Source organism: Melanaphis sacchari, unplaced genomic scaffold, assembly GCF_002803265.2.
Source record: "Melanaphis sacchari strain LSU unplaced genomic scaffold, SCAv2.0 Contig82_pilon_pilon, whole genome shotgun sequence".
NCBI lineage: Eukaryota > Metazoa > Arthropoda > Insecta > Hemiptera > Aphididae > Melanaphis > Melanaphis sacchari.
This window is the reverse complement of record NW_020271585.1, coordinates 381,076-398,177: the sequence shown is the minus strand read 5'-3', so window position 1 is coordinate 398,177 and position 17,102 is coordinate 381,076. Positions and strand designations below refer to the sequence as shown.

At 29.4% G+C, this 17,102-nt stretch overlaps 2 protein-coding genes across 3 annotated transcripts in view; one reads left to right on the top strand and one right to left on the bottom strand.

The window, feature by feature from the left end:
• Positions 1-810: 810 nt before the first annotated feature.
• On the top strand, positions 811-8,375 carry LOC112602119 (tubulin polyglutamylase ttll6; the record flags this gene model as incomplete). 2 transcript variants are annotated; one of them, XM_025350055.1, is given in 8 exon segments in its annotated part: positions 811-978; positions 1,980-2,099; positions 3,357-3,586; positions 6,024-6,187; positions 6,267-6,442; positions 6,538-6,647; positions 7,347-7,554; positions 7,869-8,375. In XM_025350055.1, coding segments are annotated over 8 exon segments (1,287 nt in total), but the record flags the coding sequence as incomplete, so codon positions are not given.
• Positions 8,376-11,098: 2,723 nt separating this feature from the next.
• Positions 11,099-17,102, bottom strand: part of LOC112602118 (lutropin-choriogonadotropic hormone receptor-like) — a 54,541-nt gene continuing 48,537 nt past the window's right edge. Inside the window, exon 16 of the mRNA XM_025350053.1 lies at positions 11,099-11,225. Coding sequence (XP_025205838.1) covers positions 11,102-11,225 — 124 coding nt within the window. The 3' untranslated portion in view covers positions 11,099-11,101. The remainder of the gene's footprint in view (positions 11,226-17,102) is intronic.

The following is a 17,102-nucleotide window of genomic DNA, read 5'->3' as shown; positions in this document are numbered from 1 at the left end:
GGTCCGTCCGATCGCGCTCGCTACGCGTTTTCGCACGCCGCACGCTCCGCAGTTCCGGTGTCGTCGCGTTTGCTTTTTTTCTTGTGTCGGTTCAATCGGTTTTTTTTCTCCATAAAACCAATACCGTCGCGGTCGCAGTGCGCCGATCGCCCGGACATCCGGCCCGTCCGGCGATGGCGCGGGTACAACGCGTTTTGGTTTTGTTCTCCGACGCCGCGACGACCTTGCAGCCGCCAGCGAGCGAAAACCTTTGCGGATACCGATCGCGTGACACGAGTTATATTTTAATTGATCCGGCGCGATATGAACGCAGCCATTAGTGTGTTGCTGCAGGTACCGCGCGCGACGGAAGTCAGTAATTTGCCCGTCGCCGCAAAAGAGTCGCGCAAGGAATTTATATAAAGTACCTGCCGGAAAAATGACGAGTCGAGCGTGGTCGATGAATCGCGTTACAAGTCGAAGAATGACTTCGTGTCGCGAACCGACGATGACCGCGACGGTCTTATAGGAAGTGTACGGTATAGTGCGTATAAGCTTTCGTATTTAAACCGTACGCTACATCTCGCTTTCGTATATTTTTCCGCACTCGCCGTTTTCAGTTTTTGTTCGTAGAATAGAAGTCGAAATAATTTCTTTTTAATGATTTCTAAGATATATTTGCGGTTTATTCTCGATAGGATCGTTCTGTAATATACGTATTTTCGTACACAAGTTTTCGATGTTAAAATCATTATTCGTCGTGTACCTACTACATGATATATGTACATATATGTGCATCTGTCAGACTTGTGATTCGGTGATCGTTTTCAGGCCGACGCTGGACACTTGGTGCACGTTTTCGACGTGTTCGACGTTTACGGGTACACGAGAAGACCGTTCGACAAAAAAGTAGATTGGGACGTCATATGGGCTCACGAGTATCCGTTCAAAACGTACGCCGACAAGATTACGTTTTCCGATTTGAAACCTCACCAAAAAGTAAGAGATTATTATTTATTTATTCGAGTTTTATCACGTCGCTTGCGTATCTACCTACAACCTACGATCTCTCATCAATAGAAAACGACGCGCGAAGTGTAGGTACATTCAAACTTTCTACACGCCGTGTTTACGCGCGTTTAACAGTGTTGTACAGTATAGTTTTTATTTAGATACAAATTATCATCCTCAAATATTATTTTTAATATATCCATCACAAGAGTATAAGGTAAATAAGTTTACTGAGTAAATAATTTTTTTTTTTTTGTGAGGCGAATGAGTGAGTTATATTTTCCTATGTTTAAAAAGTGGGTAATTTTTTAGTTTTTTAAAATTATTATAATAATTTTAGTTATTAATATTATACTAATTCTCAATAGTATACACAGTATGTATTTTATCATTGTAAAGATTTATGACATTTTTCAAAATATTTTTGTCAGATAGGTATATATTATTTTGTCGTTATCGAGAGATTGATACACGACATCATAATCAATTAATGAAATTCACGATTGTCTATTCTATCAATGTTTATTTCGAAACATGGAATTCGTCCCAAATAAGTTTTGCAAACTATTAACGATATATTATGTACGAAATTGTTTGTTTTTTTCATACTATTACGTTTTTTTTATGTTATAGTTCTTTTTTGTAAATTTTTATACATTGATAGTTATTTTTCTAACTTTGGATTTCAAAAAAACATTTTATTAACTTTACCCGTGTAAAAAAAAAAGTTGTAAAATACTACTAAAAATCATTAGTTATTGTTAAAAATATATAATGAAAAATTAAAAATAAACATTTTTTTAACGCATATTTTAATATCATATTTCATTATTGTTTTATTGATATAGGTACCTACTTTGAAATAATAACTGTTACTGTATACAATTTCAAAAGCTAAACTTAAGTTTTAAATATATTATAATCGATAGTTTATTTGCAATTTAATATTATATTATCTTTATCTACAACGTTTATTTGTTTTGTTTAAGGTCAACCATTTTCCTGGCGTAGGTTTTATAACCAACAAAATTGATTTGGCGATATCGGACATAAAATATGTACCTCCAGCTTTTCAAATGCCGCAAGAAAAATCAAAATTTTTCACATTTGTCAGTCATGTTTTAGATATTTGAGTATAAATGGATCCTTTAGACCGAAGGTCAGAAATTCAATTCTATGGCGATTGGCGGTTTAGATAATTTGAAAGACAATTTTTGAGGGCCAGAAAAAACCTAAATATTAGTTAATAACTATCGTGTATCGTGAATATTATGGTAAACAGCGATAATAAGCGACCAACGCTATCGAAATCTCCAAATACATTATGAAGATATAGGTCAAATGCAGGGGTGGATTTAACAATATGTCATCCCTATGTCAAAAAAAAAAAAAAAATTGCTGCCTTTATTTAAAAAAAATCACCATTGTACAACAAAATTTCCTTAACATAATAACAATTTCTACGTATGCAATTGTTTTTTTCATTTAACTAAAGTTCAATAAAAACGTTTTAATTCAAATACAATATTTTCTCTTTATTTTTATTAAATAAGAAAAAATAAATAAATTTATTAAATAATTATTTAGTTATGTAAGTAGTTTTAATGTTAATTATTTATTTTGAAATTGAAAAATTCAAGAAAAAAATATTAAGTATTTTTTTATACAAAAACAAAATAAATATTAAATACAATTTTGTTGCGCATAAAAAGCCACTCTCCAAAAATTTGCCGCCTAATGCGGCTGCATATTTTGTAGTATCTCAAATATCAAATGTCTATTGTGTGCAGAAAATCAACATTAAAAAAACAATATTAATTGATGGTTCGGTTTAGTATTTTCTTTTCACGGGCCGCCTATTGCCGACCTCTACATTAAACATGTATATGATAACGATATCATAATATTTTGATAGATAACAAAACCAATAACTTTTAAAATGTACAGTGTAGAGTTAGTAAACCTATTTTAATATATTTTTTTTTTCATTGAAATCAACTTCTAACAACTAACTATTATTAATTAATAAAATTTGTTTGTATATATTTTTCGACTTACATAGAGTTACATAAATGGCTACAAGAAAATAGTTATTTAATATACGGCAAATGTTTTTTTAAGATCTATAAGTAATTAAAAATAATATATAAGTAAATAATAATAATAGGTAATAATAATAATAAAAAAAAAAATGAATAATTGAAGAGATCGACCAAAAAGCGGGGCATATAATATTATAATAGTTATTGATTTCTCCGCATTTACATTTATGTTGATTAACTGACGTTATGCATGTGTTTAATATATTTATTGAGCGCTATTATCTCCGATAATAATTAGGCTCGATTGTTTTACTATTGTTTCAGGTCAAAAAAAATCCTCATAAATTGTTCGTTCAAAAGCAAAACAACCACCGCGGCATAAAAATTAAATCAATCGGAGGATTGGACTTCAATTCATCTGGGACATTTATTCAGGAGTATATTGATAATCCCCTGTTGATTGATGGATATAAATTTGATATCGGAGTGTATACAATCATTACGTCCATAGATCCTCTTAGGGTTTACATGTACAACGGGGATATTTTATTCAGGTACATAGTATTACGTTTCGGATTGTTTTATTTAACTAATAATGTGTTCGACGTTTGCAGTATTACATACGGACTTACAGATTATAAAATGTACAATGCGTTTATTATTACCTGTACGTGCGAGCGTCGCGTTCGTTTCGAAAAGCGTTTGTTTCCATCGACTTTAGTACTTAAATTAACTTGAAGTGTTCGATCGCATTTGTCGTGCTTTTTGTTTTCTTGGAACATGACAGTGACATAATATTTTGTCGTGTATCACGCCGTCACCTAAAGAAAACGGCAATTCACGCAAAAAAGAAAAAAAAGAAAAAAATTTAAATTTAAATTATAATTTCATAATGTTTGAAAATTTGTTGTTTTCCAGACAATTTAATTTAAATTTTAAATCAGTTTGAATGCTCTTTTTGTGTCATAAAAAGCTTGTTGGATCACCAGTTGAGTTTGGCTGTTGTATTATAGTGCTACGGTTTTTTTTTTCGATTAATCAAATTAATATTTATTATTTATTTATTTTTTTTTTTATATTTAATTACCAAATTACTGAAAAAATACAAGCTATCAAAAAAAAAAAAAAAAAAAAAAAAATCTACATAAAAAGATTACAAAACTCTGTCCAATAAATAAACTTTTTAAATAAATATAATTAAGTGATCATGTTCGCAAGACTAATATTAAACAATTCAAATTAAAAAATATACTTTCACCAATTTCTATAAAATAATAATGTAATGATATAATATGATCAAATTACATTGAACTATAGTATATTATACCAATACTTACGTTTCTTATGACAAAATTTATCATTTTATAATGGAAAACTTTGTATTTAATTTAGGTGATACAAAAAAACACTTACATATTTTTAATTAATTTAATTTATTATTTTTTTTCCAATGAGTAAATTTTTAATAGATTCAACTACAGTAAAATATTTTAAGCATCAAATAAAATACATATACTATTTATAATTAAATAATAAACTTAAGATTAAAAACTACAATGCAAATAAAAAATAAACTATAGGTAAATATTGTATTTTAAACTATTAAACAAACATCAATATAACTTATCATAAAATACTCTAATAACATAATTAATTTTATAAACTTAATGGTAATTCTATAGGTATAGGGTATTTGATCGGACGATGTTTCCTGTTCAAAATAGGTACTATCTCTGATTTGAACTGATGTTCAGTCTCATTCTAAACATAGTCGGCTGTTGCCACCCTAGAGTTATAATAAAGCAATAATATAGAATAATTGGCTAATACGAATAAAATTAAATCTATTAAAATATGAACTATGTACTATAAACTATATTATATTATATACTAATTATAGCTATTATTAATCACGCAACATAATATAACTCCGAGTAATTTATAATATAGTTTTATACGAAATAAATATAATATTTGGTCCTTCGCAGTTGAACCGTAAGCTTAATAATTATTATAATATGTATAGGCGAAGCAAAAAAAAAAAAAAAGTAAATTTCCACAATAACATCATGATCCGTATGTGAGGTTGATTTTTTAGTTTACCTATACATGTCAATTTTAAAAGTGATCATAAATTATTTAATTTTACACCACAATCAAGATCAGTAAACTATTTATGATTAATATACTATTATTCATCTCGACATCTCGAAGGACATCTAGTATTTACTGTTTTCACTTCAATCGTTTCTTAATGCACGTATTTTGTAATCTCTTAGATGAGTTGTGGAATTCAAAACTAAATATGATACCTTGAACGATATGGATCATGTGTGGTTATTTGCAAGATTAATTTTTATTTTAATTATAACGAGTAAAAAAAAACGTATACGCAAGAACGTTTTTTGTATTGTTTGTAACAAAAGTGGTTATTGATTTGAAAACTAAAAATAAAAGTTTTCTGTTGATTTTTCGTATGTATAGTAGGAAACGCAACTTAAAATTAATTTTAAATTAAATTATTATGTAAGAATTTATACGTTCAAATAGATGGCAAAATAAAATATCTTACTCTCAGCTAGAATTTCTATGTACCTATTAATCGAGTATCTGCTACCTATTTCATAAATCCATTTATTTAATGTAAATGAAGTTTTGTATACTCCCAGTAAGTCAACGAATAATTATCATTCCAGTTTAATTATGATATATTAATTAAAATAAATCATGAATTGTTTTACTTATCATATTTAAGAAGTTTTTAAAAATTCAATTTATTCACTTAAAACAGATGATGGAGTTTAGATGCCCTAAAATAATGTAATTTGAAAAAAATTATAAATCTGACTTTTTTTAGTGTGATTTAAAGTTTAGGAAACTTGATCGCTTTCTACTTTGTTTATAATTATTTATGTGTTTTTAATGTAACTATACGTATGTGGGACGTAGCGCAGTTTGTTGCAAAATTTATATTTTTAAATGTATTTTTAGATTTTGCCCAGAAAAATATCATCCATTTAATCCCGACAATATAGACAAATACGTAATAGGAGATGACTATTTACCAACGTGGGAAGTTCCGTCTCTAAAAAAATACTACGTCGACCAAGGCGCTTCTATGAAAGCTTCTGTTGAATCTCATTTGAAAGCTCAAGGTGACCAACATCGTTCTATGAAACTATATACTGTTGAATTGGATTGATTATTGAAATATCGCTTTTTTACTGTTTAAAGGAAGAGATGCCACAAAAATATGGGACCAACTGGAAGATGCCATACGAGTTGTATGTTTAGAAAAAGAATCAAAGATAAGAAATCTAATGAGAAATTACAAGTCGAAAACTAATTTTTTTGAAATGGCACGTTTTGATTTTGTTGTTGATAATGATCTAAAAGTGTATATAATGGAGGTGAGTAGTTAATAGGATTCAAGTTAATCTAACGATAATTTGTTTTGAAATTCAAATAAATGACCAACTATGCATTATTTTAATTTGTTTTTTAGGTCAACATGTCGCCAAATTTGTCATCGGCTCATTACCGACCAAATCGTTTGCTTTACGAACAAGTGTTATTCAATCTATTTGCTATTGTTGGCTTGACTTATTTTGAACGGTAATAATGGTTATTTTTTTCTGTTATTAAATCGATAACTACTCATTAATACCACTAAAAGATTCTATTGGAACAGCGACATTTTTTAATCACGTATTAAGCATACAATTGTTACAGTTATTTAGAACAATTATTAATTATTATTTTTGTAAAAATGTGAGCAAGTCGGGTTTAGAGTAAATTTTAATTAGGCATATAGAAATAATACTTAATATATTTAAATACTTAAAGAAGATATAATTACTCGATAAAAGTAGTAAAAACGATATTATATAATTAAGTGGATTGGTACATTAATGATCTACCTGTAAAATGTCTCAAGCCTTAATAATTGTAACAAGCCGGTCGGGTTAAATAATTAGAGAAAATTTTAGTGTAGAGATTGCAAACAAGGTCGATGCGTGTTCACTGCTCACGCCTCACTTGGTTGTATGTATTTTAATAATAAATGGTTGAACATATTTATTCCTAGGAAAAGTTTAGAATAAATAAAATGTGGTATCATTTTCGTTTTACGCACTTAATAATTATAACGAATGATGAAATCATTATTGTATTTTGTATATTATTATGACGCGTTATACTACGGCTTATCGTTTAAATAATATAAACAATAATATTTTAATTTTTTCATCGACATTGCGTTTTAATCTTAGATATTTTCTAATATATTGTATGCACTATTTGTATGTTTAGTAGAGAAGACAGTATTAATATGGCAGTGTCCACGAAAAATATCGTGGCGTATCCGGAAACGTGCGCTAAAATGAATTGTAATTCGTGCAATTCGGAAGACTGTCTGCTATGCAGTCCTTGCATGGACAGTTACACGAAAGTTCAACTGACAAACGCTTATCGGGAACATATTGATAGGCACGACTGCAAAAGAGTATTTCCGCCGAAATTTGTAAGTTACAATGATAATAATAATTATTATAAATAGGATTTATAAACTACGATAGATTTGTTGCATCGTCATCGGCTATATTATATTATATTCGTACATTTTACGCCAAACATTGATCAATAAAATGTTATGAATTGATATTAATTAGCTACGCGAAAAAAAAATTATAAAATACAAAGCATAAATGAAATGGTAGTCATAGAAAGTTACATTGAAATCGAGTGTCTGAAATGTGTATTTATAATATTAGATTATATAGATTATATTATAGCATTTAAATTGATTAATAAACGAACAATTAATTTTTGTTTCAGGACCCGAACTTTTTGAACAATTCTGTAGACCTTAGCGGTTATAGTTTGAATACGCGTTTGATGTATAAATGGTTTAAAGGAAAATGCATCGCAGATAGAGAATGGTGTTAATAATTAAAAAAAAAGTGTTTCCTAAGAAACCACGTCAAGAGACCAGTCAGTTATACTTTTAATCAAAAAAAAAGCCATATTTATTTTTATATATTACTATGTTTTTTTTTTTATTGTTTTTTATATTATTATGTAATATTTTAATTTAAATTTACAAAAAGCTAATTTATTTACGTGACCTAGTTGGTTTTACCAAGTAAAATTGAATTATTAAATTCAGTCTGTATCGTCATAAAATATTTAATATTCGCGATCATGGAATTTCTAATAGTTTAATGTTACATATAAATTTTAAAACTATAATATTACAGTATAAAGGTAGAGGTAGACCTAAGCTAAAATAGTTTTAGGAATTTGTAATCCTCTACAACAATAAAATATATCATTCGCGCTCTATATATGATATATGTATGTGTGGTAAATTTAACTCATAAATTATAATGTAATCTTAAAATCAATTTTATATTATTTATTATTTCGTAATAATATAATATTTAAAAAACATCAATAGTTCGAATAATAGTTCTAACAAGTCTAGGACACTTATCAATAAATATCAAGAATTACGGGTTAAATATAATATAGTGATTTGTTTTAATATAAACGTGTTAATAAGATAGAATTCTTTCGATAACTAATATGGTGTTTAAGACTATGGAAATGTTTCAAAGATTTGAAGTAAATATTCCGTTATGGCAAGGGCATATGGAACTATGGAACTGAGATTTCCGATGTATACAGAGCCCGTCGAGCGGACGAACCGTTTGTAAATATAAATAAATATAGTGTATTTGTATTGGTTCAGTATAATTTCTAGTAATACAACCGTGAAAACTTTGATAATGTTATTATGTAATAGAATATTTGTTAATGATTATGAATTATTATTAATAATAAATAGTTTTTTATGATTAATTTAAAACAGACAGCGTTTCCCGATGGTCACGCCTAGTGGATTTCAATCGGGTCGATATTTTGTAAACTAGAATTATATTAAAATCAAAAACAGTAGTGACGTAGCTCAACGTTGTATCGTGCCCGACTAGCACGCGTTTCGTTGCAGATCATTTATAATATTATGCGCGTATATTAGCTCTAACGGCTCATACGTTTATACGTATTATTACGTCGTGTGTTGTACAATATGATACAATATTATTGTGGTGTTGCTATCAGTGGCGCACTCGCGTGTGTTTGGACGGCACCCGTTGGGACCAGAGTGACGAATTTTGTCTTATAAGCGATTATCTATCTACAATATTATTGTTTGCAACAGACAGTGGCAGCTCACGGCTGTTCAAAAACCGTCGAAAAAGCTCACGTAGACCGCTGTGTGGATTACCCATCGAATGTCGATATTCGATAGTTGTAATAACGTTGGCATTCGACGAAACGTCTGGTTTCGAATTTTTGAGATTAATTTAAAGTGATCCGCGGACAGAAGGATACAGTAGTCAATACAGATACACTTGACACAAATACTTATAGTTATCACTATATCGTTAAACAAAATATACATACTTGAGTTCAAAATCGGTATCGTATTGTGTAATAGACGGGCCACGCGAATTCAAAACGGATCCATTTCGATCACTCGGTCAGCGCGAGATCATAATAAATGCGCCCTCAGACTCGGCCCACGACATGGAATTATAATAATATAATACGAAACACGATCAAACGGGCGTGCATTATAATTAGTTAATTCCAACGAAATTGGGGAAAGGGGGAAATCGTTAGATCCTAAACACAGCATTGATCATTATGATACACAGCTATAATGTGTACAAACTAATATTATAATATAATATAATATTATTGTCGTAAAGGTTAAACACGCGTCGCAATATTACGCGTTTACGATTCGATTTGAATTGATCTTAACGCAAGCAAATCGATTTAGCGATTGACTGAAGCGAATTATTCGCGTTGAAAACTCTTAAAGATTTTCGATTGTTGTTTAATCTCAATAAAATAATTGTAATAATATTTAAAAAAAAGTGTAAAAACACAGCACAATATTGCGGTTTGTGTGACGATGATGTCGGTAAACGTACCGGTGATATAAAATAAATAATAATAAATTAATATAATAATAAAAATAATAATAAAAAGAAGAAGAATATGACGATGAATTAGTATTGTATTAATAACAGGTAGGTACGTGTATTATATAATCGAATAATGATGGTTTAAGAACTTTAACAAGAATTATTAGCTGATGTTTTCATGAATTTATTTTTGTTTGTTTCTGTCGAATCGCTTGGTTTTGTATGATAAATTATGTGGAGCATGAACACGTCATAATAAATTATGTTGTACGTCACGTGTTTTATGGAGTGATAAAAGATCCGAAGTCAGACTGTGTGTGTTTGTGAAGCGGGGAGGAAGGAAGAAGATCTATTAGCTATACACACACATACACACACACACACACACACATATATATAAACAATATAATATGGAAAAAATAGAGTGGGTGCAAGTAATGAAACATTACATGTCATAATGATCGATAGAAAATGGGAAAACTAAAATTAAGAAATCGATAATAACATAAATAACGCGTAATTAATATGTTAAAATTTTGACGGGGGAGGGGGTGCATTGCGAAATGTATATTATATGACACGCCAGATAATGCGGATAGCGTATGATTATCGGAGACGCACACGTGGGATAATGATATTATTATATAGCTAATGCATGTTATGCGAGCGAAACTGAAATTTAAAGGCGTAAGTATAAATAATAATATATTGTTTAGGTGCTGATTTATTTTTATGTGAATATTATATTTTACGATAACTAGAGGTTTTAGACGATTCGGATAATAATTACGCGTTTCTAATTGTTTGTGAACCGATCGCCGGTGATGATTCGGATCGATAGTACCTAGTCTGTTGGAAAATATAACACACAATGTTATATTGTTATATTATACAATCATACCGATTGTTGAATCGACGCCGACGATTGCAGTAATATTTAGCTATGTAATATATAATAAGTGTAATGCGATAACTGTAAATAATAATAATAATAAAAATAATAATAATGATAAAAATGATAATGATAATAATAATAATAATAATAGTAGATTATTGTCGGATGTTTTTCAATCAGGGCTGTGGCAACGTCAACGACAATGTGTGTTTGTGCATCGGAGTTAAACGTTGGGTGTTGTTGGTTTGCGTTGAATAAATCACTTTATATTCTTTCTCATTCTCCAAACAGAGACCGAACCTATAGTGGAGTAAAAAAAAAAAACAGAAACAAAACACAGCAGAGGTATAATAAACATCATAGCAACAATACAATATTAAACTTATTGTAACGTGCAAGTCTTACATATCTAATGCTTAGTTATTATTTTACGTATATATATATATATATACGTATATTATGGTTAAGTAGTATACATAATACATAAACGAATACCTAAGAGGCGGTTAGTAACAAGCAATATTAGATATGTTGTAAAAGTTTTACCAACGATTCTCGGAGAAGAATAAAAAATGGCATGCAATGTACGCGTGCATATAAGTAAATAGTGCAGATGCACTGAATGGCGAATGATACGTAGGTATATTATATTATGCACGTTAAGCATTGGCGTGTACAGCGGAAGTGTTGCGGGTTCTCGAAGTCTTATGACGAGCCATCGCTAAAAGTTTTTTTGTTTTATAAAATTACACAAAATATGCATTTATTCATTTAGTAGAATTTTTTTGATTAATTCAACATTAAATAGCATCGCTGTTATAATACTTAGCTAAACTTAAAGCACCACGTCAACGAATGTGCACTTAGTCGTGTTAAATAATACAAAGCGAATAATCATGATATTTATGCCATCGTCATTCCATTATAATAATTCGTAGTGCACTACGACCGAAACTTAAAGTATAGTTTTGTGGGATGATTTTATCTTTGTATAAGTGTGTAGGAAGGATTTGACATCTCCCGTCGGAATAGTCGGTGGTCGGATGTTTGTCATTTCACGTCACTACCGAGAGTATTATTTTAAGTAATACTTATTGCAGGTAGACAGGACGGGAAATAGGGTCAGAAAGAATTTTTCAAGTCAATACAATTTTTCAAACTATATTATATTATACCCGCGTGGTTCACGCATAGACAAACGACTCGGGCGTATTACCAACGGTAATTTATGGTGAAATAAATCAAAATTGCTCTCGTAATAATCGAGTTTCATGCGTACCAACGAGTTGTCGGATTATTATGCGTGGTAACATTTGTTTAATAAACTAAATACGCGCTTAAAACAAAAACCCGCGTAATTCCCGGACCTTGCATGTTCAATGAACGTATTTAAAAACAATGCACACACCTCAATATTAATTATTAACCATGAATGTTTATATTCATAGAAAGTTCACCATGTGCTGACGACAATAGCTCCGACGACAAATAGATGGAAAAAATCAATATTACATTATTATTCGAATTCCTCGAAAGTACCGTACCCGGATCGATTCCATGTGTAATTTATCCAAAAATTTGGGACAGTCCATCTCGGGTAATCCGATAGTTGTATACACAATACATATCACGATATTATTACATACGCCATATATAATATTTATGTAATCTAGTTCTCGAGTTTATGGGTCACACACTCATACATACTAAGGGAATTATTGTTTGGGTCCTTTTGTAGATTATTACTCGGTAGTATAAGAAACGATAGCTTTAATTATTCATCAGCAGAGAAAAGATACATATGAATTAAACGAAAATCAAAAATTTCTTGAAATGTATAATGTAGACACACATCTTTTATTATATTATTATTATGGTGAAATAATAATAATATTATGTTCGTTGTAAATTACTATTCATTTGTGCATAAAAATCGATCGGCTGACAGAATTGAGAGTGTACATGGTATACTGGTATTTTATCGGTAAAATCGGTTCGAGCGTGGGAAAATATTGAAATAGCTGATGATTAGAAGAATTAAAACGACGAAGTTTCGCGATTAGTATTATTTATGAAAAAAATATAGATAACAATTATTAAAAAATCTGGCAAAAGCGTTTATGATGGTATGTGGGGGCAATAGTTCCTGTGCGTATCCCACCTTTTCATAGATTATAAGTTTTGTTTTGTACATTGAGATCGAGTTAATTTCTTAGGATAACTGACAGAGTTGAGCATATTATTGAAATTTGAATGAGATTTTTAGTTAATAATTGTCTATATTATTTGAACGTGGACGATTTAAAAGCGGAAAAATTCATCATTATTGTCCCTCGACAGCTATACGCAACAGTTAATGCGTCCTGCGAAAAATGGCTCGGATGACAAACCGACGCGACAAAAACAGCATAGAAGACGATTTACAAACAGGCGCGTCGTGACAATTATTTCAAAACATTTAACTTTGCCAAATAAATTAATTGTGCTGTATGTACGCACTCGAATAAATTAACTTAAATGTGCGGGACGCATAATAAAAATAAATTACGTTTGGAAATATAAATGGTAATATCACCTGTATATGGAAAATTGATATATATCTGCAGTTATGTATACATGGATCCTAAGTCATAATAATGTTATGAAAATCTAAAACATGGAAAACACCTTAAACACCTCACATACATGTGGCAGTAAACGAAATGTATAAATATTGGTATGAAAGCTTGGTTTAAGTTAGGTTACATAAACAAAGAGTGAAAATATTGATTAAAATTTTTATTTTCCAAACTTAACACAACCATACTGACGTCTGTTGAATTATTTGAGCTGAAAACTCTGAGGAGAGAATTAGTATAGATATCGTTCCATATGATATTATTATTATTTGAAATATTTTACAACTGAACTGTATGGTGTAGTTATTTATTTATCCATGTTTTAACGGACGATGTAATTTTTAACATAATTAATAATACTGTGTACAATTTTAGTTAATTAAATTAACATTATTATAGTATGCCTTTAAGTTACAATACATATAATATATATTCAAATTAATATTGTTAAAATATAAGTATTGATCAACTAAATCATTTTACATATCAATCATAAATGTAAGGAAAAATATAAATTTAAATTGGAAAACCTAATATGTTTATGCGATATATTGTTTTAACAGGTGATATGCGTCATTTGATTGATACAATCGTTTTGTACAGGTCAGTAAGGTGCAAATTATACCTGTGGGACATAGTTAAAAAATTTCTAGTTTGATTTCATACAACGTCATCAAAAGTGTTAACCAGCAGGTTATTGACTCGTGGCGGTGTATTGTCGTTTAAATGCTGTCCTATAAAATTCTATAAATACGCGTGTCTCGACGGTTTTGTGAAAATTAATTATGAATAAAAAAAAATATGTCAAAAGCAATTTTATTATTTTCACAAAATTATTGATTTAATTATAATTTACTTTTATAAATAAATATTAAAATTGGTAAAATATAATGTAGTGTTATAATAAATATTTCGCACACGTTGTTATAATTATAATAGTTCTATGAAGCAGTCGCGCGAGCGCCGTAAAGCCATTGAAATGTTTTACGTTAAAATATTCAATTTAATATACTCATGTAATAAATTATTATAAATTCAACATTTTTTTGAATAATTACACCGATATTAATAATATAGTCGCAAATAACACGTCGAACTATGTCTTTTAGTGTTTCTCGAAAATATCTTATAGTGTTTCTCGAAAAAATAAAACCGTCTGGATGCAAAAATTCAAGTTAAAGAAAAAGAAAATATCTGATTAAAATTAATATTACAAAACTCGTTGTGAACACTGATATCACGTACTTTGCTTAAATTTAGTGGTATACCATAATTTTTTTATTGATTACGTTAAAAAAGACTAGGGTTATATGAAAATAAAATACAGAACTTTCAAATAATCAAAACATGGTAGTTCAATTGTCTGTCATCCTTCAATATCGCCGTGATTTTAGTTTAATAAATTTGGTAGCGTTCCACTCAATAATATTATATTTTATTATGTTCGGACTTATCACTGGTCTGCGTTTTGATGTGCAGTGTAATTCGATATACGATCGTTCGAATTATTGTACTTGATGTTTTATTAGGATTTTTTTTCGCGGAATTCAAAGAAGAAGCGTGGAAGGTTTTTTCGAAATCAATAAAAACTGTATATTATGTTATATATAACAGCGAAGTGCCCAAGCCGCGACTATCTAACTTAGTAGCTCGTTATATGTCTTATTTCTAAAATTAAAAACGAACATTTAAAAAATTAATATTAACTAACTAATATGTATTTATGTGCACAATGTGCATTGTTTCAATAGGACACTGATAAAATTAAGCAACTACGATTTGCGTATATTTTCCAATTGAAATAAAAGATAATAAAAACAGGACAAGTCTAATATGATTTTCTAATAAACATGGGAAGAATTGTGATTATTCGTATTTTTATATTTGGTGGCTTGTTCATTGATAATTTTGAACTAAAGTGGCGGTCCACAAATAAAAAAAAAATGAGCATCACTGTCATTATATAATATTATGTATCAATTATCAAATTAGAATATTATATCACTGTAATGATAACATATGCATATAGGTATATCTATATCATTTGTAGCATCACCTACAGATTTTCTAGTGGAGATTTTAATGGATGTTTATTGACGTCATAGGTAATTTAAGATTAGGAATTAGGAATATGGCATTGAAATAATACGGATTAAGCAACTGTTATTTTAATTATATATTTTTTTTATTTTTTTTTGGAAGATATTTAATGCTTGCTGTAGCGTTGTAATAATAGGATTGATTGATCTGTTTGAAACTTTTTATCGATACGAGCACATAATTTAATAAATTGAGTATAAAAATTGATCTACTACTTTAGGTGAATTATTATGAACACAATTTCTCCCTTATGTCTCCGAATCGATCTTACCTATCGCGCAAATGTTCAGCTTAAATTGTCAGAAAGTCATTATTATTATGTGGAATGCTTTAAATATATATGTGTATGGTTAAACCTTATGGAGAGATTGCGATAGTACTGGTGGTTTTTGGTTTTAGAGATGGTTTTGTTTTTCAAGAATGAAATTGTTCTCTAATGGAGACGACATAAGAGAGAACGTAATTTTCAGAAATGTTAAATATACCTATATAGTAGACTATTGAAAACAAAATAAGATAATTTCACGACATATCCGCACTAGTACCTAAATTATAGTTTTATGGTTAGGTCGGGTCGAACGTCTGTAGTCAGTCTACTCCACTTCATCTTATTTTTATGAATAAATATTGTCTATATTGAAAAACTCGAAAAAATAAACTACAGGTACTTCAGTGTATGAGATAAAAAATTTTAACCGTTATTCTAACTAATAGAAAACTTATAAAATTAATAGCTATAAAAATATAGTTCTTGTTTGACCAATGAATATGGAAATTGTAAAAAAAAATCTTTTCCAAATAGTAATTATTTTCAAAAAAATCTAGTGGCTTGTTAAGAAAAGAATCACCTTTTGAATAATATATTATATATTTTGAACAACACTTGTGTAACAGACGATTAGTGTATAACAAATTACAACGATGTTTTCTGTGATTGTGCGCGAGTGGATATAATGGTGTTAGTCGTATATTAAATTGCAGATATAATTCGCGTGCTTGAATAGCAATAATCGATCACGCGTGAGGTTTTCCAAAGACAAAGAATGTCAATTCGCATTCTAAATCGGCGACGGAATAACACCTACTTGTTGTCGCGTCACTCAGATTTGATAATGTGATATCAATACAAAGATCCGCAACAGAGACAATATATGTATAAACATATATGTAGAGAAAATGATTAACCAAGCATGCTCGTCCCCTTTTTCATTAAACCAATTGAAAGGACAATGGCCGGAGTCAAACGAAAACAGTTTTCATTTAATTTTCATTTGCTTGTATCGTAGTACAATTTCCTAGCAATAACAATACACAGACTCGAAAGAGGAAACGCCATAATGTTAAAGATGTTGTTTTATATTGAAAATAAATAAATAGGTATGGAAACCACAGAAGATTCAAATGTTTTTCCATATCCATTACTGGAAAGTGATCGCACCTATTGTATTTTAATTAATAA